The sequence below is a fragment of the Eleginops maclovinus genome, chromosome 19 (genome assembly GCF_036324505.1).
Source record: "Eleginops maclovinus isolate JMC-PN-2008 ecotype Puerto Natales chromosome 19, JC_Emac_rtc_rv5, whole genome shotgun sequence".
In the NCBI taxonomy this organism is placed as follows: Eukaryota; Metazoa; Chordata; class Actinopteri; order Perciformes; family Eleginopidae; genus Eleginops; species Eleginops maclovinus.
Genome location: NC_086367.1, coordinates 25,102,818 through 25,128,718, shown reverse-complemented (window position 1 = coordinate 25,128,718; position 25,901 = coordinate 25,102,818). Strand labels below are relative to the sequence as shown.

Sequence of the window (25,901 nt, the reverse complement as noted above, 5' to 3'; positions counted from 1 at the left end):
CTACGGTTTTGGTTGCGTTGGAAACGGCCGGAGCGTCTTTAGAGGTGCTCAATCTCAGCAGGTAAAACCTCATAAATACTCCTAAATAAATTAAACTAGCTCTCATACAGCTTTATGAATACATGTGTGAGATGTTTGCTTTATACTGAGCCTCAACGTGTTTGAATAAGCTTCACCGAGCTTTGAAAAACTTAGAAAAGATATAAACAACGAGCTAACGTTAGCAATTAGCATGCTAACATAGCGGTTATCTTCTTCTGAATGTTGATTTTCTTATTGTCATTTTAGCCTTAGCGCAGCAGATAGAGTGCAAACACAATGTGGGTTTGTTCTACTGTTTTTAAAAGTATTGCTAAACTAAATAAATATGCTATTCACCAGCTAACCGGAGGATCCAGGAGGTACTGTGTTGAGGTTACAGCACACCTGTTGTGTTGTTGTGTTCACAGATGGACACCTCTCTGCTGGGGCTCTGAGGATGAGAGGGTAACACACACTGAGGATGCCTGCAGGTCAGTGAACTCAACTCTATAAGTAGAAGTGGTTCTGAGATACATGGTACAAAACCAGCACCTTTTACCAGCATCAGGCAGAGAAATACTGTGGCCGGTGGACACTATGGTGAACAGACTGAACTTATACAGCTCTTCATCAGGTCTCTCCGTCCCCTCAGAGCTTCACATACTACGAGTCATTCTCCCTTTCACACCTCATTCATGCAGAGCAGCACCACTTGCTCTAGGGAAGCTAACAATCACACACACACACACACACACACACACCCGCACCCGTGTACCGTTGGCCATCGGGAGCAGCTCAGGGTTCAGTATCTTGCCCAAAGACACATCCACATGTTGACTGCAGGGCTGGGAGCCAACCAGCCACCTGCTGGTGGAAATACAACCACATTTGCATTTAAAAATAATTCAAGTACCAAAAAAACAAAAAGAAATGTTGTGCAAAAAGGAATTTTAAGCCCCAGATATTTTAAGGTAGTAGATTTTAACACCCAAAGGCCATTTAATCCTTTCATGATGTGTAATCTTTTTTATTTCCAGGTGAAAGTGAAGCCCGGGCAAAGACCCGGGAACGATTCAATGAAGTCCTCAAGAAATATTCACATTCAGACAAAAAGAAATCAAAGCAGAAACCCCCTGAGGCTCAGGAGGAGATCCCGGTGAGTGTTCTGGATCGGGTCGGATACTGGATCTCTGTTTCTGATCTAAAGAAATGTCTCCTGTTTCAGATGCAGACCCTGAAGAAAACGCCTGACCTGGAGAAGCTCTCGGAGCAGGACGACCAGGAGATACTGCAGAACATCTACGACCCGGAGCAGGAGAGCCCCCGATACACCAAAAACCAGCGAAGAGAGGAGCTGAACAACAGCAGGAACCAGGAGACCTCCAGGGGGAAGAGGAGGAGCAGGAGGGAGCTGCCTTTCCTGCCTCCCCCCCAGGAGAAGGGAGGAGATACTGCAGAACCGGAGGAGAGAGGAGGAGGGAAGGAGGGCAAGAGGAAGAGTAAGAAGGGGAAGGGAAGAGGAGAAAAGGAGGCGAAGGAGGCTGAGGACAAACTGCTGCAGGAGTACCAGCTGCAGATCGCTCAGCAGGAGACGAAGACTCAAGAGGAAGAGGAGGAGAGGAGTGTGAAGAAGAAGACCACAAAGAGTCAGGGGGAAACACAAAACGTTTCTCTGAATAACGACGTCGGGAAGAAGAAGAAGAAGAAGCTGAAGTCTGTCGTCACACAGGAAGCAGGGTGAGTTCTTCTTCTTGTTCTTGTTCTTGTTCTTCTTGTTCTTCTTGTTCTTCTTCTTCTTCTGCTCCTCCTCCTCCTCCTCCTCCTCCTTCTCATGCAAACACATCCCCTCTGGCTCTGAGACACTGGGATGCACATCTGTTTAACCCAGCGAGTGCAGCCCTTTATTGATGTGTCGTTGTGTGGTCTAGAGAGGAAGATGCTGAGCAGGATACAGAGCAGGAAAACCAGGCCGAGTCAAAGGAGAAGAAGAAGAAGAAGAAGAAGAAGAAACACGGTACCTGGAGCTCTCACCTCGATACTGACAGGAAATAGTTGAACTTGCTCTAGTTTTATGATGTGGATATTTCACCTGTTTGCCCCCCCAGCAGTGAGTGAGGAGGTGGATGTGGATGCAGAGGATGATGCAGGGGTGCAGGTGGGGCCGGAGTTTGATGCAAGCCTGGTGCTCAGTGTGTTTGTGCACCGGAGCGACCGGCTGCAGAGCGACCTGCTGGTCTCTCACCCCATGGTGAAGGTCCATGTGGTGGACGAGAGGACGGGGCAGTACGTGAGGAAAGAGGACAGGTGAGCACCAGAGACCGTTTAAATAAACATATTTAACATAACACGACCTGCACAGATACACTCTTTTTACTTGAAAGGGTTAAGGGGTGCCTGTCTATTCCAAAGACAGTTTCTGTGTGATTCATCTAAACTGCCCTGGCGTGTTGGGTAAGTTTCCTTCGTGAGCAACTTCTCCCTCTGTTTGTCTGCAGCCATCGCCCGGTGTCGTCGTTCTACGAGCAGCAGAACGTGGAGCACGTCCTCCCCATCATCACTCAGCCCTTCGACTTCAAGAAGAACAAGTCCATCATCCCCGAGTGGAGGGAGCAGATCCTCTTCAACGAGCGCTTCGGCTACTTCCTGCAGCAGAGCCAGGAGGAAGGGCCCCGAGTCATCCTCTTCTTCGAGGTCAGACCCCTGTACCCCCCCCATCTACACACATTTATATAAATATGAATACACCATGACATTTCCTCCTTTAGTCTGGATCTTGTTTGGACACCGGGGTGGGGACAACTCTCCTGAAGTTTGACTTTTTTCTCAAAATGTTATTCAAATGAATTATTTTTTACAATTATTTTCATTTGATATTTATATTTATGCTTTTGTCTCATTTCTTTTTTTTCACAAGTATTTTTATTGGGCCATCAATCTTAAACATACAAACTGTTGACATAAGATCACCTGATTTAAAATGTTCTATACAACGAACATGGCATATTTATACACCAAAATGCTCTAATTGTTTTTTCTCTGTCTCGTAAAGATCCTGGACTTTATGACGATGGAGGAAGCGCGAGCTCACGCTGCCTTGGACGCCCCTGAGCGAGGATTCAGGAAGATAGCGTGGGCGTTCCTCAAGGTGCTGCTTTAGAGCCCTGTTCATCACATCATGTGTTTCAAATCGTTCTCTATAACTTCTCCTCTGATCCCTGCAGCTGGTGGGCACTAACGGCGTGCTGAACATCGACAGTAAGCTCCGCCTGCAGCTGTTTTGCCCCCCCGCCCGGGCCAAGAGGACGACAGGCAGCATCGAGGTGGTGGAGTGGTGGAGCAAGTTTCCCCGACATAAGTACGCCTCCACCCTCTACGTCACCGTGAAGGGCATCAAACTCCCCGAGCACGTAGGTTTACCTTCACCAGGAACACTTCTGCTGTGTGGTAACCAGGCTGTGTATGATATATACTTATATACGTATACTTATATATATATATATATATATACTATGCTGCAGGTGGACCCTGCGTGTGTAGGATATATACTTACAGTGGGGCAAAAAAGTATTTAGTCAGCCACCAATTGTGCAAGTTCTCCCATTTAAAAAGATGAGTCCTGTCATTTTCATCATAGGTACACTTCAACTATGAGAGACAGAATGGGGGAAACAATCCAGGAAATCACATTGTAGGATTTTAATGAATTCATTATAAATTCCTCAGTAAAATAAGTATTTGGTCACCTACAAACAAGCAAGATGTCTGTCTCTCACAGACCTGTAACTTCTTCTTTAAGAGGCTCCTCGGTCCTCCACTCGTTACCTGTATTAATGGCACCTTTTTGAACTCGTTATCAGTATAAAAGACACCTGTCCACAACCTCAAACAGTCATACTCCAAACTCCACTATGGCCAAGACCAAAGAGCTGTCAAAGGAGACCAGAGACTAAATTGTAGACCTGCACCAGGCTGGGAAAACTGAATGTGCAATAGGTAAGCAGCTTGGTGTGAAGAAATCAACTGTGGGAGCAATTATTAGAAAATGGAAGACATACAAGACCACTGCTAATCTCCCTCGATCTGGGGCTCCACGCAAGATCTCACCCCGTGGGGTCAAAATGATCACAAGAACGGTGAGCAAAAATCCCAGAACCACACGGGGGGACCTAGTGAATGACCTGCAGAGAGCTGGGACCAAAGTAACAGAGGCTACCATCAGTAACACACTACGCCGCCAGGGACTTACATCCTGCAGTTCCAGACGTGTCCCCCTGCTTAAGCCAGTACATGTCCAGGCCCGTCTGAAGTTTGCTAGAGGGCATTTGGATGATCCAGAAGAGGATTGGGAGAATGTCATATGGTCAGATGAAACCAAAATAGAACTTTTTGGTAAAAACTCAACTCGTCGTGTTTGGAGGAGAAAGAATGCAGAGTTGCCTCCAAAGAACACCATACCTACTGTGAAGCATGGGGGTGGAAACATCATGCTTTGGGGCTGTTTTTCTGCAAAGGGACCAGGACGACTGATCCGTGTAAAGGAAAGAATGAATGGGGCCATGTATCGTGAGATGTTGAGAGAAAACCTCCTTCCATCAGCAAGGGCACTGAAGATGAAGCGTGGCTGGGTCTTTCAGCATGACAATGATCCCAAACACACCGCCAGGGCAACGAAGGAGTGGCTTCGTAAGAAGCATTTCAAGGTCCTGGAGTGGCCTAGCAGTCTCCAGATCTCAACCCCATAGAAAATCTTTGGAGGGAGTTGAAAGTCCGTGTTGCCCAGCGACAGCCCCATAACATCACTGCTTTAGAGGAGATCTGCACGGAGGAATGGGCCAAAATACCAGCAACAGTGTGGAAACCTTGTGAAGACTTACAGAAATCCTTTGACCTCTGTCATTGCCAACAAAGGGTATATAACAAAGTATTGAGATGAACTTTTGTTATTGACCAAATACTTATTTTCCACAATCATTTGAAATGAATTCATTAAAATCCTACAATGTGATTTCTGGATTGTTTCCCCCATTCTGTCTCTCATAGTTGAGGTTTACCTACGATAAAAATGACAGGACTCATCTTTTTAAATGGGAGAACTTGCACAATTGGTGGCTGACTAAATACTTTTTTGCCCCACTGTATTTAATCGGGTGTTCTGTGCTTGCTGTGCTCAGGTGGACCCGTGCATGCGCTCCATGATGGCACTGCAGGAGGAGCGCGGCAGCACGTCGTACAGCGAGCTGCAGAGCGAAGCGACCCGGAGTCTGCTGCAACCCACTCACACCCTGCCCCCCCCACCCAGGTGGAGCAGGCTGCCCGGACAGGTGGGTGGAGACAGACATTAAATCAATTGTTTTAAAAACCAAGAAACAAACTTTTCTTCAATAAAATAAAATCTGTATCTCTAAAATGTATTTAATGAATAATAGTGCAAAGAAATAAACATACACCTTCTGTTTGCAAGAAACTCCCTTTTAAATGGAATTGGTGCTGCAGGTGTGCAGGATCCCCAACAGACCGATGCTGTCCCTGAGGGGGGGGCAGCTGGGCTGCCTGACACTGCAGTTCTCCCACAGCGGGACGCAGCTTGCTGCAGCCTGTGCCGACAGAGACGCCTTCCCCGTCATTGGTGAGAACACACCCCTCACTGCTCCTCACCTGAACACACCCCTCACTGCTCCTCACCTGAACACACCCCTCACTGCTCCTCACCTGAACACCTAAACACACCCCTCACTGCTCCTCACCTGAACACACCCCTCACTGCTCCTCACCTAAACACACCCCTCACTGCTCCTCACCTGAACACCTTAACACACCCCTCACTGCTCCTCACCTGAACACCTAAACACACCACACCTCAGGAGCACCTTAACACACCCCTCACTGCTCCTCACCTGAACACACCCCTCACTGCTCCTCACCTGAACACACCCCTCACTGCTCCTCACCTGAACACACCCCTTACTGCTCCTCACCTGAACACCTTAACACACCCCTCACTGCTCCTCACCTGAACACACCCCTCACTGCTCCTCACCTGAACACACCCCTCACTGCTCCTCACCTGAACACACCCCTCACTGCTCCTCACCTGAACACCTAAACACACCACACCTCAGGAGCACCTGAACACACCCCTCACTGCTCCTCACCTGAACACACCACTCACTGCTCCTCACCTGAACACCTAAACACACCACACCTCAGGAGCACCTGAACACACCCCTCACTGCTCCTCACCTGAACACACCACTCACTGCTCCTCACCTGAACACACCCCTCCTCACCTAGAGTAGTACAAGCAAGATGGTGCCGAGGATGGCTGCCGTGTCTTGAGCTCCTCACCAACTCCACATCTTAGTGTTTTTATTGTTTTACTTTGTTGGTTGTTTTTACATTTTTTAAAGGACGAGTGGTGCTGAGGAAGTGTCTGCATCTCTCCCAGATGAACTGAACACATTTTATGCACGCTTTGAGAGGCCCCCGGCTGTGGAGACACAGAAGGCCCAGGATCCCTGCTCACTGGTTTTAACCAGTGCAGATGTGTGTAGATCTCTGAAAAGGATCAACACACACAGGGCTCCTGGACCTGATGGCATCCCTGGCCGTGCTCTCAAGGTGTGTGCAGTTCAGCTGGCAGATGTGTTCACAGACACAGGCAGTGCGGATCGGGAACATCACATCCTCCACCTTGACCCTCAACACCGGAGCCCCTCAGGGTTGTGTGCTCAGCCCTCTCCTCTACTCCCTGTTCACGCACGACTGCGTGGCCACACACAGCTCCAACGCCATCATCAAGTTTGCTGACGACACGACCGCCATCGGCCTGATCACAGACGGCGACGAGACGGCGTACAGAGAGGAGGTCAGAGCCCTGACATCTTGGTGCCAGGACAACAACCTCCATCTCAACGTCAGCAAAACAAAGGAGCTGATTGTGGACTACAGGAAGAGGCAGAGAGAGGCACACACACCCATCACCATCGACGGGACTCCTGTGGAGAGAGTCAGCAGCTTCGGGTTCCTCGGGGTAAACATCAGTGAGGACCTGACATGGACACATCACACCAGTCCACCACTCACTGCTCCTCACCTGAACACACCCCTCCCTGCTCCTCACCTGAACACCACACCTCAGGAGCACCTGAACACACCACAGACACCTCAGGAGCACCTGCAGCAGCAGTCAGAAAGACAGAGACTAATAGAGGAGGTTTTTAAAGCAGAAGGTCTTCTGGTTGAACTGTCCGGGATCATAACCCTGATCCAACAGACCTCCAGGAAGCATCTCTAGCAGTTCCAGTGAGCTGCGTCTGATGGAGACTCAGACTCTAACCTGAATAATAAACCCTGAGTCCCCAGATCTGAAGAGGAAGTATGTCTGCTCAATGCTGGGGGGGCAGACTCTGAGCTGAGAGTCAGGAGCTGGAACCACCCTTTCTCACCTCTGATTTACTGTTGAGACCCTGCGTCCCTCTGTGATGCAGGGTTCGAAACCCCCCCTCTCTGTATATGTTGAAGTGTCTGAGCCCCCCCCTCTCTGTATGTGTTGCAGTGTATGAGATCCCCTCTGGAAAGGCTCTGGGGGTGTTGGGCGGTCACCTGCAGGTGGTGTATGATCTGTGCTGGTCGACAGACAATCGCAGTCTGCTGTCGGCCTCCTCTGACGGGACCGTTCGGTGAGTTCATCTTAAAGGAGCCTCTTCTGCTGTTGTGATTGGTCAACTGCTCAGAGATGTCCCGCCCCTAAGCATGTCAAATACAATGTGTTGGAGCGCCAGCCAAAAGGAGCCCGACTGATCCATAGTGAGTGATGTCACAAAAAAAAGTAAAAATTCTAAATGAAGACATTTTTTTTTTTTAAAGTCCAAATTCGAAAAAGATGAAAACTAAAACATTTAAAAATTCTGAAACGAGTCAAAATGATGACCAAAAGATGTATTTTAGGAAAAAGTCTGAATTCTGGGAGAGTGGAGAGTGGAGGGTGGAGGGTCTGCAGGCGTCTGTAGTGATGTGTGTTTGTGTGTGTGTGTGTGTGTGTGTGTGTGTGTGTGTGTGTGTGTGTGTGTGTGTGTGTGTGTGTGTGTGTGTGTGTGTGTGTGTGTGTGTGTCCAGAGAGTGGAGGGTGGAGGGTCTGCAGGCCTTGGCCCAGAAGGTGCTCCCCCACCCGTCCTTTGTGTACTGCGCTCAGTACCACCCGGCGGCCCCTGGCCTGGTGCTGACGGGGGGGTTTGATGCTCTGTTGCGCCTCTGGAGGGTGGACGTGCCCGATGTGAACGGACAGCTGCTGCAGGAGGTCGAAGGTCACCGCAGCTTCATCAACTCCCTCTGTTTCGATGCCGAAGGTAATCACTGGGGGGGTGGGGTTAGTATCCAGGTGAGTGATAACCTGCACACAGACCTAGGCTCAGACCCTCTGGGCTCAGACCATCTGGGCTCAGACCATTTGGGCTCAGACCCTCTGGGCTCCTCTTGTGTGTGCTCAGGGTGGAGGATGTTCTCTGATGGTGTGTGTGTGTGTGTGTGTGTGCTCAGGGTGGAGGATGTTCTCTGGTGTGTGTGTGTGTGTGTGTGTGTGTGTGTGTGTGTGTGTGTGTGTGTGTGTGTGTGTGTGTGTGTGTGTGTGTATGTGTGTATGTGTGTATGTGTGTATGTGTGTATGTGTGTATGTGTGTGTGTGTGTGTGTGTGTGTGTGTGTGTGTGTGTGTGTGCTCAGGGTGGAGGATGTTCTCTGATGGTGTGTGTGTGTGTGTGTGTGTGTGTGTGTGTGTGTGTGTGTGTGTGTGTGTGCTCAGGGTGGAGGATGTTCTCTGACTGTGTGTGTGTGTGTGTGTGTGTGTGTGTGTGTGTGTGTGTGTGTGTGTGTGTGTGTGTGTGTGTGTGTGTGTGTGTGTGTGTGTGTGTGTGTGTGTGTGTGTGTGTGTGTGTGTGTGTGTGTGCTCAGGGTGGAGGATGTTCTCTGACTGTGTGTGTGTGTGTGTGTGTGTGTGTGTGTGTGTGTGTGTGTGTGTGTGTGTGTGTGTGTGTGTGTGTGCTCAGGGTGGAGGATGTTCTCTGATTGTGTGTGTGTGTGTGTGTGTGTGTGTGTGTGTGTGTGTGTGTGTGTGTGTGTGTGTGTGTGTGTGTGTGTGTGTGTGTGTGTGTGTGTGTGTGTGTGTGTGTGTGCTCAGGGTGGAGGATGTTCTCTGATGGTGTGTGTGTCTGTGTGTGTGTGTGTGTGTGTGTGTGTGTGTGCTCAGGGTGGAGGATGTTCTCTGATGGTGTGTGTGTGTGTGTGTGTGTGTGTGTGTGTGTGTGTGTGTGTGTGTGTGCTCAGGGTGGAGGATGTTCTCTGACTGTGTGTGTGTGTGTGTGTGTGTGTGTGTGTGTGTGTGTGTGTATGTGTGTGTGTGTGTGTGCTCAGGGTGGAGGATGTTCTCTGATGGTGTGTGTGTGTGTGTGTGCTCAGGGTGGAGGATGTTCTCTGACTGTGTGTGTGTGTGTGTGTGTGTGTGTGTGTGTGTGTGTGTGTGTGTGTGTGCTCAGGGTGGAGGATGTTCTCTGCGGATAACTCGGGCCTGATCCTGGTGTGGAGGAGCCCAGTAGGTGAAGGAGAGAGGGGTCAGCGCTGGAGTGTGGAGAAGGTACGGAGAGGAGGTCTACTCACAGTCATATACGCGGTGCGGTCAATAAAGTATAACTGTGCTTCTCCCTGCAGGAGATCTCAGAGGGGGACCTGCGCAGCGTCCCCATCAGCAAGCTGCAGCTGCACCCCAACGGACGCTGCCTGCTGATCCACGCCAGAGACAGCGTGCTGCGCGTGATGGACATGCGCATGTAAATAACACCTCTCATATAAAGCCCGGAGGTTTGCTTCAGATGCACAGAAACTATCGGAGGGTGTGGAGGGAAACTCAAAGAGTCGATATGACAACAAAGAAACAAAGCCACTGCCAAAAGATTATAAATTAAACACAAAATGTCCACAAGGAGACACAAAATACAATTCAAAGGACAAACAAATCCTCAAAATGACTACAAACAGCTCTAGAACCACCAGAGATACCTAAAACAAATCCAAAAAGAGATGTAAATAACCACACAACAGATGCAAAGAGATTTCACGAGTCAAATAAGACTCAAATTTCAAAGAGAAACAAGAAGACTGAAAACAGGAGACCTAAAAGGACAACACCACAACCACATCTCAGTGATGCCTGAGCAGAAAGGGCTGTGTTAGGGAGTGTGTATTAATGCTATCTATTATCCACTCATGTATAAATGTGTGTGTTCAGCCTGGCGGTGAAGCGGTACATCGGGGCCACGAACTACAGAGAGAGGGTCTGCAGCACCTTCTCCCCCTGCGGGAGCTTCCTGCTCTCCGGCAGCGAAGACGGCATGGCGTACGTCTGGAACACAGACACTGGTCAGACTCCATTATGTATCCTCTACACACTACATACTACACCCCGCCTGCTGCTGACCCCCCCCCTCCCCCCTCAGGAGACCAGCTGGCGGTCTACTCGGAGCTATGCTTCTCCACGGCGCTGCATGGGGTCTGCTTCCACCCCCACGAGAACATGGTGGCCTTCAGTGCCTTCGGACAGGGTCAGCTGATCCAGCTGTACCTGCACGACCGCTCAGGTGAGAGACACACACACACACACACACACACACACACACACACACACACACACACACACACACACACACACACACACACACACACACACACACACACACACACACACACCAGGAAAAGAGACTCCATTGCCCCGCCGTCTGTCTGTCAGTGTCCCAGCTGGAGGGCCAGAGTCTCAAGGCCAGCAGGTCGGCCTCTGCAGACTCCCGGACCCTTAGGAACCCCCCCGACCCCCTGCACCCCCCCAGCCTGCAGGACTCCATGGATCAGCTGATCCAGAACAGCAGGCTGGCTCTGAAGATGCAGAGTGTGAAGGAGCAGCTGGACTCTGTGCTGGTTAGCAATCATTCCTCTGTTACAATAACTAGAATAATAACAATTATTATTATTCTTTGATCATAACTTTGTAAAATATATATATTGCTATTATTATTAATTATAGTATACATGTTTTATTATTATTAATTATAGTATACATGTTTTATTATTATTAATATTAATTATAGTATACATGTTTTATTATTATTAATTATAGTATACATGTTTTATTATTATTAATTATAGTATACATGTTTTATTATTATTAATTATAGTATACATGTTTTATTATTATTAATTATAGTATACATGTTTTATTATTATTAATTATAGTATACATGTTTTATTATTATTATTATTATTAATTATAGTATACATGTTTTATTATTATTATTATTATTAATTATAGTATACATGTTTTATTATTATTAATTATAGTATACATGTTTTATTATTATTAATTATAGTATACATGTTTTATTATTATTATTAATTATAGTATACATGTTTTATTATTATTATTAATTATAGTATACATGTTTTATTATTAATTATAGTATACATGTTTTATTATTATTAATTATAGTATACATGTTTTATTATTATTATTAATTATAGTATACATGTTTTATTATTATTAATTATAGTATACATGTTTTATTATTATTATTATTAATTATAGTATACATGTTTTATTATTAATTATAGTATACATGTTTTATTATTAATTATAGTATACATGTTTTATTATTAATTATAGTATACATGTTTATTATTATTAATTATAGTATACATGTTTTATTATTAATTATAGTATACATGTTTTATTATTAATTATAGTATACATGTTTATTATTAATTATAGTATACATGTTTTATTATTATTATTATTAATTATAGTATACATGTTTTATTATTAATTATAGTATACATGTTTATTATTAATTATAGTATACATGTTTTATTATTATTATTATTAATTATAGTATACATGTTTTATTATTAATTATAGTATACATGTTTTATTATTAATTATAGTATACATGTTTATTATTAATTATAGTATACATGTTTTATTATTATTATTATTAATTATAGTATACATGTTTTATTATTAATTATAGTATACATGTTTTATTATTAATTATAGTATACATGTTTTATTATTAATTATAGTATACATGTTTATTATTATTAATTATAGTATACATGTTTTATTATTAATTATAGTATACATGTTTTATTATTAATTATAGTATACATGTTTATTATTAATTATAGTATACATGTTTTATTATTATTATTATTAATTATAGTATACATGTTTTATTATTATTAATTATAGTATACATGTTTATTATTAATTATAGTATACATGTTTATTATTAATTATAGTATACATGTTTTATTATTATTAATTATAGTATACATGTTTTATTATTATTAATTATAGTATACATGTTTTATTATATTAATTATAGTATACATGTTTTATTATTATTATTATTATTAATTATAGTATACATGTTTTATTATTATTATTATTATTAATTATAGTATACATGTATTATTATTATTAATTATAGTATACATGTTTTATTATTATTAATTATAGTATACATGTTTTATTATTATTATTATTATTAATTATAGTATACATGTTTTATTATTAATTATAGTATACATGTTTTATTATTAATTATAGTATACATGTTTATTATTATTAATTATAGTATACATGTTTTATTATTAATTATAGTATACATGTTTTATTATTATTAATTATAGTATACATGTTTTATTATTATTAATTATAGTATACATGTTTTATTATTATTAATTATAGTATACATGTTTTATTATTATTATTATTATTAATTATAGTATACATGTTTTATTATTATTATTATTATTAATTATAGTATACATGTATATTTATTATTAATTATAGTATACATGTTTTATTATTATTATTATTAATTATAGTATACATGTTTTATTATTAATTATAGTAAACATGTTTATTATTAATTATAGTATACATGTTTTATTATTAATTATAGTATACATGTTTTATTATTAATTATAGTATACATGTTTTATTATTATTAATTATAGTATACATGTTTATTATTATTAATTATAGTATACATGTTTATTATTATAATTATAGTATACATGTTTTATTATTAATTATAGTATACATGTTTTATTATTAATTATAGTATACATGTTTTATTATTATTAATTATAGTATACATGTTTATTATTATAATTATAGTATACATGTTTATTATTATTAATTATAGTATACATGTTTATTATTATTAATTATAGTATACATGTTTTATTATTATTAATTATAGTATACATGTTTTATTATTATTAATTATAGTATACATGTTTTATTATTAATTATAGTATACATGTTTTATTATTATTAATTATAGTATACATGTTTTATTATTATTAATTATAGTATACATGTATTATTATTATTAATTATAGTATACATGTTTTATTATTATTAATTATAGTATACATGTTTTATTATTATTAATTATAGTATACATGTTTTATTATTAATTATAGTATACATGTTTTATTATTATTAATTATAGTATACATGTTTTATTATTAATTATAGTATACATGTTTTATTATTAATTATAGTATACATGTTTATTATTATTAATTATAGTATACATGTTTTATTATTATTAATTATAGTATACATGTTTTATTATTAATTATAGTATACATGTTTTATTATTATTAATTATAGTATACATGTTTTATTATTAATTATAGTATACATGTTTTATTATTAATTATAGTATACATGTTTTATTATTATTAATTATAGTATACATGTTTTATTATTATTAATTATAGTATACATGTTTTATTATTATTAATTATAGTATACATGTTTTATTATTAATTATAGTATACATGTTTTATTATTATTAATTATAGTATACATGTTTTATTATTATTATTATTATTAATTATAGTATACATGTTTTATTATTATTAATTATAGTATACATGTTTTATTATTATTTAATTATAGTATACATGTTTATTATTATTAATTATAGTATACATGTTTTATTATTATTAATTATAGTATACATGTTTTATTATTATTAATTATAGTATACATGTTTTATTATTATTAATTATAGTATACATGTTTTATTATTATTAATTATAGTATACATGTTTTATTATTAATTATAGTATACATGTTTATTATTAATTATAGTATACATGTTTTATTATTAATTATAGTATACATGTTTTATTATTAATTATAGTATACATGTTTTATTATTAATTATAGTATACATGTATTATATTATTAATTATAGTATACATGTTTTATTATTATTATTATTAATTATAGTATACATGTTTTATTATTATTAATTATAGTATACATGTTTTATTATTAATTATATTAATTATAGTATACATGTTTTATTATTATTAATTATAGTATACATGTTTTATTATTAATTATAGTATACATGTTTTATTATTATTAATTATAGTATACATGTTTTATTATTATTATTATTAATTATAGTATACATGTTTTATTATTATTATTATTAATTATAGTATACATGTTTTATTATTAATTATAGTATACATGTTTTATTATTATTATTATTAATTATAGTATACATGTTTTATTATTATTATTATTAATTATAGTATACATGTTTTATTATTAATTATAGTATACATGTTTTATTATTATTAATTATAGTATACATGTTTTATTATTATTATTAATTATAGTATACATGTTTTATTATTAATTATAGTATACATGTATTATTATTATTAATTATAGTATACATGTTTTATTATTGCTAAAATTACGAATACCTAATATTACGTTTTATTTTATGTTTTTATTTTATGTTTTTATTATATGCCTTTATTATAAATATAAATATTGTTATTTTTTTATTACTTTAACACCCGTTTTTATAATAATATACAGATTTTATAAAAGTATTTTTTTCAGGAGCCCCATCAGAGGTCGTCTCTGTCGGGAACCAACGAGTCAGGTCAGAGTTCATATTTAATATCATCAACATCATGTCTGAAGCACATCGCCATCAACCTGTTCATGTGTGTGTGTGTGTGTGTGTGTGTGTGTGTGTGTGTGTGTGTGTGTGTGTGTGTGTGTGTGTGTGTGTGTGTGTGTGTGTGTGTGTGTGTGTGTGTGTGTGTGTGTGTGTGTGTGTGTGTGTGTGTGTGTGTGTGTGTGTGTGTGTGTTTCAGATAAGATGAGCTTTATTCACTCAGGGAGGAGCTTCACCCCCGACTCGGTCACAGTGAGTTTTAAGTCTGAACCCGGTCTTTATTGAGGTCAAACCTGGTGATGTAACCCTTCATAACTTTCATATCAACAATGAGCTCTTTCACTAAACTCATCCTGAATGTGCTCATGAAACAAACTGCAGAATGGAAGGTTTTATGAATACAGTTTCTGCTTTTCCACCCCTGAGAAATGTGCCCAGCAGAGTCCCACAGAGGGTCTCTTTGTGAAGGAAGCAGCTACATATTGATCACCAGGGGAGCATTATTACTAATCTAATTACAGAGGGGATAAAGAAGTGCTGGACTCAGACTGTTGTCTGGCTCTTGTCTGCCTGATAAATAAAGTAGTAAATGTATTCTCTACCTTAGACTAACCTCTGCACACTGAATTAAGAGGCCTAAGGTGGCTGCATGAAATATAAAGGTGACGCTAATGTCCTGACCCTCTTGTTTCAGACGGGGTTAAACTCTTCGTTACCTCCCCCCTCCCTCCTCTCTCCTCACGCCAAACTGCAGCTCTCTGGATCTGTGGCCGAGACGCTGATACCTCAGGCAGCGCTCAGCACACAGCAACGTGAGATACTACCGTTATTACCCCGGTATCACACCGTTATTACCCCGTTATTACCCCGTTATTACACCGGTATCACACCGTTATTACCCCATTATTACCCCGTTATTACACCGGTATCACACCGTTATTACCCCGTTATTACACCGGTATTACACCGTTATCACACTGTTATTACCCCGTTATTACACCGGTATTACCCCGTTATCACACTGTTATTACCCCGTTATTACACCGGTATTACCCCGTTATCACATCGTTATTACCCCGTTATCACACCGTTATCAAACCGTTATTACCCCGTTACTACACCGTTATTACCCCGTTATTACACTGTTATTACACCATTATTACCCCGTTATTACCCCGTTATCAAACCGTTATTACCCCGTTATTACACCGTTATTACCCCGTTATCACACTGTTATTACACCATTATTACCCCGTTATTACCCCGTTATCAAACCGTTATTACCCCGTTATTACCCCATTATTACCCCGTTATTACACCGGTATCACACCGTTATTACCCCGTTATTACACCGGTATTACACCGGTATCACACTGTTATTACCCCGTTATTACACCGGTATTACCCCGTTATCACATCGTTATTACCCCGTTATCACACCGTTATCAAACCGTTATTACCCCGTTACTACACCGTTATTACCCCGTTATTACACTGTTATTACACCATTATTACCCCGTTATTACCCCGTTATCAAACCGTTATTACCCCGTTATCACATCGTTATTACCCCGTTATCACACCGTTATCAAACCGTTATTACACCGTTATTACCCCGTTATCACACCATTATTACCCCGTTTTTACACCGTTATTACCCCGTTATCACACCGTTATTACCCCGTTATCACACCGTTATCAAACCGTTATTACCCCGTTATTACACCGTTATTACCCCGTTATTACACTGTTATTACACCATTATTACCCCGTTATTACCCCGTTATCACACCGTTATTACCCCGTTATTACCCCGTTATTACCCCGTTATCACACCGTTATTACACCGTTATTACCCCGTTATCACACCGTTATTACCCCGTTATCACACCGTTATTACCCCATTATTACCCCGTTATTACACCGGTATCACACCGTTATTACCCCGTTATTACACCGGTATTACACCGGTATCACATCGTTATTACCCCGTTATCACACCGTTATCAAACCGTTATTACCCCGTTACTACACCGTTATTACCCCGTTATTACACTGTTATTACACCATTATTACCCCGTTATTACCCCGTTATCAAACCGTTATTACCCCGTTATCACATCGTTATTACCCCGTTATCACACCGTTATCAAACCGTTATTACCCCGTTATTACCCCGTTATTACACCGTTATTACCCCGTTATTACCCCCGTTATTAACCCGTTATTACCCCGTTATTAACCCGTTATTAACCCGTTATTACCCCGTTATTAACCCGTTATTACCCCGTTATCACACCGTTATTACCCCGTTATCACCCCGTGATCACACCATTATTACACCGTTATTACACCGGTATTACCCCGGTAGCGGGTTAGTGTTTCAGTGTAACCTGCTCTCAGTGTTTCAGTGAAGCGTGCTCTGTGTTTCCGTGAAGCGTGCTCTGTGTTTCCGTGAAGCGTGATCAGCGTGCACAGACTCAGACGGGCCTCTGATGGTTCCACCTGCGTCCGTATGTCTGTCTGCATTAACCCCGCCTTTTGCTACTCTCCACATTAAACCGGTTACAGCTGGCTGTTCCTGTGCTTTCAGGGGGCTTCAGTCCGGTAGGTCAGCGCCTGATAGGAGCCTCGTCCCTCCGGCTGCACAGGGTGAGAGACTGTACTGTTTATCATGTAGGATTAAGGAGTGTGTTCCTTTGAGAGGTGTCTCTCTTTAAGCATTCAGGCAGCTGTTCATGAGGGTCTTAAAGTGTCTCTAAATGACTGCACTGCTCTGGTGTCTTTATATAGTCTGCTGCAGAAAAAGGTTGAATGTGTGTTTCCTCCAGAGTGCCTCAGAGCGTGTTCCTGCAGGAGGTCATGAGACACATTCTGCTGTCCAACAAGTGGTGAGTCTTCATCCATCAGCAGATCAGACTCCTCTCAGACTCCTCCTCTCAGACTCCTCTTAGACTCCTCCTCTTAGACTCCTCCTGTCAGACTCCTCTCAGACTCCTCCTCTCAGACTCCTCTTAGACTCCTCCTCTTAGACTCCTCCTGTCAGACTCCTCTTAGACTCCTCCTCTCAGACTCCTCTTAGACTCCTCCTCTTAGACTCCTCCTGTCAGACTCCTCTCAGACTCCTCTTAGACTCCTCTCAGACTCTTCTTAGAGTCCTCTCAGACTCCTCTTAGAGACCTCTCAGACTCCTCTCAGACTCCTCTCAGACTCCTCCTGTCAGACTCCTGTCAGACTCCTCCTCTTAGACTCCTCCTGTCAGACTCCTCTCAGACTCCTCTTAGACTCCTCTCAGACTCTTCTTAGAGTCCTCTCAGACTCCTCTTAGAGACCTCTCAGACTCCTCTCAGACTCCTCTCAGACTCCTCCTGTCAGACTCCTGTCAGACTCCTCTTAGACTCCTCCTGTCAGACTCCTCTCAGACTCCTCTTAGAGTCCTCTCAGACTCCTCTCAGACTCCTCTTAGAGACCTCTCAGACTCCTCTCAGACTCCTCCTGTCAGACTCCTCTCAGACTCCTCTTAGACTCCTCCTGTCAGACTCCTGTCAGACTCCTCTTAGACTCGTCTCGGACTCCTCTCAGACTCCTCCTCTCATACTCCTCTTAGACTCCTCCTGTCAGACTCCTCTCAGACTCTTCTCAGACTCCTCTTAGAGTCCTCTCAAACTCCTCTTAGACTCCTCCTCTCAGACTCCTCTTACACTCCTCTTAGAGTCCTCTCAGACTCCTCTCAGACTCCTCTCAGACTCCTCTTAGACTCCTCTTAGACTCCTCTTAGAGTCCTCTCAGACTCCTCCTGTCAGACTCCTCTCAGACTCCTCTCAGACTCGTCTTAGAGTCCTCTCAGACTCCTCTTAGACTCCTCCTGTCAGACTCCTCTCAGACTCCTCTCAGACTCCTCTTAGACTCCTCCTGTCAGAGTCCTCTCAGGCTCCTCCTGTCAGACTCCTCCTGTCAGACTCCTCTCAGACTCCTCCTGTCAGACTCTTCCCAGACTCCTCTCAGACTCATCTCAGACTCCTCTCAGACTAATCTCAGACTCCTCTCAGACTCCTCTCAGACTGCTCTCAGAGTCCATTCAGACTCCTCTCAGACTCCTCCTGTCAGACTCCTCTCAGACTCCTCCTCTCAGACTCTTCCCAGAGTCCTGTCAGACTCCTCCTGTCAGACTCTTCCCAGAGTCCTCTCAGACTCCTGTCAGACTCCTCTAAGACTCCTCCTGTCAGACTCCTCCTGTCAGACTCCTCCTGTCAGACTCCTCTCAGACTCCTCCTGTCAGACTTCTCTCAGACTCCTCCTGTCAGACTCTTCCCAGAGTCCTCTCAGACTCCTGTCAGACTCCTCCTGTCAGACTCCTCCTGTCAGACTCCTCTCAGACTCCTCCTGTCAGACTCTTCTCAGACTCCTCTCAGACTCCTCTCAGACTCCTCTCAGACTGCTCTCAGAGTCCTCTCAGACTCCTCCTGTCAGACTCTTCTCAGACTCCTCTCAGACTCCTCTCAGACTCCTCAGACTCCTCGCCGAGTCCTCTTAGACTCCTCCTGTCAGACTCCTCTCAGACTCCTCTCAGACTCCTCTTAGACTCCTCTTAGACTCCTCTCAGAGTCCTCTCAGACTCCTCCTGTCAGACTCCTCTCAGACTCGTCTTAGAGTCCTCTCAGACTCCTGTTAGACTCCTCCTGTCAGACTCCTCTCAGACTCCTCTCAGACTCCTCTTAGACTCCTCCTGTCAGACTCTTCCCAGACTCCTCTCAGACTCATCTCAGACTCCTCTCAGACTAATCTCAGACTCCTCTCAGACTCCTCTCAGACTGCTCTCAGAGTCCATTCAGACTCCTCTCAGACTCCTCCTGTCAGACTCCTCTCAGACTCCTCCTGTCAGACTCCTCTCAGACTCCTCCTCTCAGACTCTTCCCAGAGTCCTGTCAGACTCCTCCTGTCAGACTCTTCCCAGACTCCTCTCAGACTCCTGTCAGACTCCTCTAAGACTCCTCCTGTCAGACTCCTCCTGTCAGACTCCTCTCAGACTCCTCCTGTCAGACTTCTCTCAGACTCCTCCTGTCAGACTCTTCCCAGAGTCCTCTCAGACTCCTGTCAGGCTCCTCCTGTCAGACTCCTCCTGTCAGACTCCTCTCAGACTCCTCCTGTCAGACTCTTCTCAGACTCCTCTCAGACTCCTCTCAGACTCCTCTCAGACTGCTCTCAGAGTCCTCTCAGACTCCTCCTGTCAGACTCTTCTCAGACTCCTCTCAGACTCCTCTCAGACTCCTCGCCGAGTCCTCTTAGACTCCTCCTGTCAGACTCCTCTCAGACTCCTCTCAGACTCCTCTTAGACTCCTCTTAGACTCCTCCTGTCAGACTCCTCTCAGACTCCTCTCAGACTCGTCTTAGAGTCCTCTCAGACTCCTGTTAGACTCCTCCTGTCAGACTCCTCTCAGACTCCTCTTAGACTCCTCCTGTCAGAGTCCTCTCAGGCTCCTCCTGTCAGACTCCTCCTGTCAGACTCCTCTCAGACTCCTCCTGTCAGACTCTTCCAAGACTCCTCTCATTCTCATCTCAGACTCCTCTCAGACTCCTCTCAGACTCCTCTCAGACTCCTCTCAGACTAATCTCAGACTCCTCTCAGACTCCTCTCAGACTGCTCTCAGAGTCCATTCAGACTCCTCTCAGACTCCTCCTGTCAGACTCCTCTCAGACTCCTCCTGTCAGACTCTTCCCAGAGTCCTGTCAGACTCCTCCTGTCAGACTCTTCCCAGAGTCCTCTCAGACTCCTGCCAGACTCCTCTCAGACTCCTCCTGTCAGACTCCTCCTGTCAGACTCCTCTCAGATTCCTCCTGTCAGACTCTTCCCAGACTCCTCTCAGACTCCTCTCAGACTGCTCTCAGAGTCCTCTCAGAATCCTCTCAGACTCCTTTACTCCTGCTGCTGGATACAAGAGGAGCTTTAAGGAGGTTCACTCCCCCCTCTGCAGGTGGTATCTCTGTACGACTACAGGGCGTCCCGCTCTGACGAGCTAACGCTGCGCCGCGGAGACCTTGTCCAGGTTCTCTACAAAGACAACGAGAACTGGTGGTTCGGCCACCTGTCTGACGGGCAGCAGGGATACTTCCTGTCCTCATACGTCTCAGACCAGAGTCAGTGAGGGGGGGTTTGAGTGTATTATCATTCGTCAGTCTGGAAGATGCATTATTGGTAAGAGTTATTTTGTGTTGCAGGAGATGAGGAGGGGGCTCAGGCAGCCGAGGAGACGGTGGAGAGAAGAACTCCAACAAAGGTGAGGAGACGCCTTCACACAGTCCGATCAGTACTCGGAGGACATAAAGGCGTCCAGAGCCTGCTGGTTCTGATGGGACTCTGGTCAGTCACTGGTGCATGCTGGTCTTCATCACTATGACGTCCTGTCTCCTCTCCAGGTCTCTGCTGCCATCAGCTCCTCTGGAGAGCTCCGCTTCCTCTCTGAGCCCAACGACACCGAGCCGGAGACACAGGACACCAGGTGAGACCCTGACTGAACTACAGACTGAGACCCTGACTGAGACCCTGACTGAGACACTGACTGAGACACTGACTGAGACCCTGACTGAACTACAGACTGAGACCCTGACTGAGACACTGACTGAGACCCTGACTGAACTACAGACAGAGACCCTGACTGAACTACAGACAGACACACTGACTGAGACCCTGACTGAACTACAGACTGAGACCCTGACTGAGACACTGACTGAGACCCTGACTGAGACACTGACTGAGACACTGACTGAGACCCTGACTGAACTACAGACTGAGACACTGACTGAACTACAGACAGAGACCCTGACTGAACTACAGACAGACACACTGACTGAGACCCTGACTGAACTACAGACTAAGACCCTGACTGAACTACAGACAGAGACACTGACAGAGACACTGACTGAACTACAGAGACACTGACAGAGACACTGACTGAGACCCTGACTGAACTACAGACTGAGACCCTGACTGAACTACATACAGAGACACTGACTGAGACACTGACTGACCTACAGACAGAGACACTGACTGGGACACTGACTGAACTACAGACAGAGACCCTGACTGAACTACAGACAGACACACTGACTGAGACCCTGACTGAACTACAGACTAAGACCCTGACTGAACTACAGACAGAGACACTGACTGAGACACTGACTGAACTACAGACAGAGACACTGACTGAGACACTGACTGAGCTACAGACAGAGACACTGACTGAACTACAGAGACACTGACAGAGACACTGACTGAGACCCTGACTGAACTACAGACTGAGACCCTGACTGAACTACATACAGAGACACTGACTGAGACACTGACTGAACTACAGACAGAGACACTGACTGAGACACTGACTGAACTACAGACAGAGACACTGACTGGGACACTGACTGAACTACAGACAGAGACACTGACTGAACTACAGACAGAGACACTGACTGGGACACTGACTGAACTACAGACAGAGACACTGACTGAACTACAGACAGAGACACTGACTGGGACACTGACTGAACTACATACAGAGACACTGACTGGGACACTGACTGAACTACAGACAGAGACGCTGACTGGGACACTGACTGAACTACAGACTGAGACACTGACTGAACTACAGACAGAGACACTGACTGAGACACTGACTGAACTACAGACTGAGACACTGACTGAACTACACACAGAGACACTGACTGAGACACTGACTGAACTACACACAGAGACACTGACTGGGACACTGACTGAACTACAGACTGAGACACTGACTGAACTACAGACAGAGACACTGACTGGGACACTGACTGAACTACAGACAGAGACACTGACTGGGACACTGACTGAACTACAGACAGAGACACTGACTGGGACACTGACTGAACTACAGACAGAGACACTGACTGAACTACAGACAGAGACACTGACTGGGACACTGACTGAACTACAGACAGAGACACTGACTGAACTACAGACAGAGACACTGACTGCACTACAGACTGAGACACTGACTGAGACACTGACTGAACTACAGACAGAGACACTGACTGAGACACTGACTGAACTACAGACAGAGACACTGACTGAGACACTGACTGAACTACAGACTGAGACACTGACTGAACTACAGACTGAGACACTGACTGAACTACAGACTGAGACACTGACTGAGACACTGACTGAACTACAAACAGAGACACTGACTGAACTACAGACAGAGACACTGACTGAAACACTGACTGAACTACAGACAGAGACACTGACTGAGACACTGACTGAACTACAGACAGAGACACTGACTGAACTACAGACAGAGACACTGACTGAGACACTGACTGAACTACAGACAGAGACACTGACTGAGACACTGACTGAACTACAGACAGAGACACTGACTGAGACACTGACTGAACTACAGACAGAGACAGTGACTGAGACACTGACTGAACTACAGACAGAGACACTGACTGAGACACTGACTGAACTACAGACAGAGACACTGACTGAGACACTGACTGAACTACAGACAGAGACACTGACTGAGACACTGACTGAACTACAGACAGAGACACTGACCGAGACACTGACTGAACTACAGACAGAGACACTGACTGAACTACAGACAGAGACACTGACTGAACTACAGACAGAGACACTGACTGAGACACTGACTGAACTACAGACAGAGACACTGACTGAGACACTGACTGAACTACAGACAGAGACACTGACTGAACTACAGACAGAGACACTGACTGAGACACTGACTGAACTACAGCAAACTATAAATACTAACTGTTATTGTTCTCCAGCAGAGTGAGGAGGAAGAAGAGGGTGAAGAAGGCGGGACTTCCTGCTGCTTCAGACGCTCCTCAGGACAGTCGGAGGAGAGGAAGATCTTCAGACAGACCGCTGCCTCACAGACCCTCAGGACACAGCAACACTGCCTTCACACCCGACACGTAGACTACAGACAATTACAGACACATAGACTACAGACAGATAGACTACAGACAATTACAGACACATAGACTACAGACAGATAGACTACAGACAATTACAGACAGATAGACTACAGACAGATAGACTACAGACAGATAGACTACAGACAGATAGACTACAGACAGATAGACTACAGACAATTACAGACACATAGACTACAGACAGATAGACTACAGACAATTACAGACAGATAGACTACAGACAATTACAGACAGATAGACTACAGACAATTACAGACAGATAGACTACAGACAGATAGACTACAGACAATTACAGACAGATAGACTACAGACAGATAGACTACAGACAATTACAGACAGATAGACTACAGACAATTACAGACACATAGACTACAGACAGATAGACTACAGACAATTACAGACAGATAGACTACAGACAGATAGACTACAGACAATTACAGACAGATAGACTACAGACAATTACAGACAGATAGACTACAGACAGATAGACTACAGACAATTACAGACAGATAGACTACAGACAGATAGACTACAGACAATCACAGACAGATAGACTACAGACAATTACAGACAGATAGACTACAGACAATTACAGACAGACTACAGACAATTACAGACAGACTACAGACAGATAGACTACAGACAATTACAGACAGATAGACTACAGACAGACTACAGACAATTACAGACAGATAGACTACAGACAGATAGACTACAGACAATTACAGACAGATAGACTACAGACAGATAGACTACAGACAATTACAGACAGATAGACTACAGACAATTACAGACAGATAGACTACAGACAATTACAGACAGATAGACTACAGACAATTACAGACAGATAGACTACAGACAATAACAGACAGACTACAGACAATTACAGACAGATAGACTACAGACAGATAGACTACAGACAGCTGCAGAACTACAGACAGCTGGAGGGAACTACAGACAGCTGCAGAAGTACAGACAGCTAGAGGGAACTACAGACAGCTGGAGAGAACTACAGACACCTGGAGGGGACTACAGACACCTGGAGGGAACTACAGACCGCTGCAGAACTACAGACAGCTGCAGAAGTACAGACAGCTAGAGGGAACTACAGACAGCTGGAGGGAACTACAGACCGCTGCAGAACTACAGACAGCTGCAGAACTACAGACAGCTGCAGAACTACAGACAGCTGCAGAACTACAGACAGCTCTGTGCCCCATGTGTTCTGCAGGGTGCTCCGGGAGTGTACAGGTTCTTTACTGAACGGTAGAGACGTGGTGTTTAATGAAGTCTTCATTTCACACGGTGTGTGGTCATATTCATCCCGCTGTAGGAGAGCGTTAGAGCGGCTGATCCGAGTATAAGAGGAAACATTTCACAGTTTTACTTTAAGGATAGAATTTATTTCAAATGCATTTTGATTTCAGATTTGACTCTGACTTTGATCTGATCATTTAAACGTGTGTTCATGTGTAGCTGTTTTGCAGATGTAGGTATTAAGTGTGTATTGTGTTCATGTTAATGCTGATGTAGGGAACTAGATTTATTTTCTCAGCTTGTATTCTGCTCTCCACAGATATATATTTGTGAAGGTGTGTCATGTAAAGGCACGGTTTTATATCAGAATTGAGTTTTTAATAAAAAATAAAGTGATATTTTGATGATGCATTCTTTGATTTTGGGACAAACCTCTAAACCGTGCAAATTAACAAATATTACTCTAAATGATTTATAAGTAGAGCATATAAAGGAATATGTCCTTTGGGTTGCTATGGTTTTAAATTCTCCAGATTAAGGATTGAGATATTTTAATAAACAAACAGGAGTTTTTTTATTT

General features: G+C 42.9%; 1 protein-coding gene across 8 annotated transcripts; it reads left to right on the top strand.

The window, feature by feature from the left end:
• On the top strand, positions 1-25,719 carry ahi1 (Abelson helper integration site 1). 8 transcript variants are annotated; one of them, XM_063909069.1, is made up of 27 exons: positions 1-62; positions 450-512; positions 1,059-1,177; positions 1,247-1,758; positions 1,950-2,035; positions 2,127-2,325; positions 2,517-2,712; positions 3,071-3,166; positions 3,243-3,428; positions 5,193-5,342; positions 5,515-5,647; positions 7,577-7,700; positions 8,137-8,366; positions 9,548-9,645; positions 9,720-9,838; positions 10,297-10,427; positions 10,505-10,645; positions 10,795-10,979; positions 15,007-15,049; positions 15,267-15,319; positions 15,762-15,879; positions 17,661-17,719; positions 17,899-17,958; positions 21,040-21,202; positions 21,284-21,342; positions 21,482-21,564; positions 23,894-25,719. In XM_063909069.1, exons 2-27 carry the CDS (start codon positions 503-505, stop codon positions 24,045-24,047), a joined length of 3,507 nt encoding a protein of 1,168 aa, XP_063765139.1. In that variant the 5' UTR covers positions 1-62; positions 450-502; the 3' UTR covers positions 24,048-25,719. The 8 variants fall into 8 exon arrangements, 7 of the variants coding, with proteins under 7 accessions (XP_063765139.1, XP_063765140.1, XP_063765141.1 ...); XM_063909070.1 differs by having other exon boundaries at positions 13-61; positions 382-512; positions 2,130-2,325; XM_063909071.1 differs by having other exon boundaries at positions 13-61; positions 382-512; positions 23,897-25,719.
• Positions 25,720-25,901: the final 182 nt, after the last annotated feature.

What these genes read in the sequence shown, in the direction of transcription:
- ahi1 (XM_063909069.1), top strand. An exon ending in GTCGTCACACAGGAAGCAGG is followed by an intron (nt 1,759 to 1,949) that starts GTGAGTTCTTCT and finishes TGTGTGGTCTAG; the next exon opens with AGAGGAAGATGCTGAGCAGG. An exon ending in GAAGAAGAAGAAGAAACACG is followed by an intron (nt 2,036 to 2,126) that starts GTACCTGGAGCT and finishes TTGCCCCCCCAG; the next exon opens with CAGTGAGTGAGGAGGTGGAT.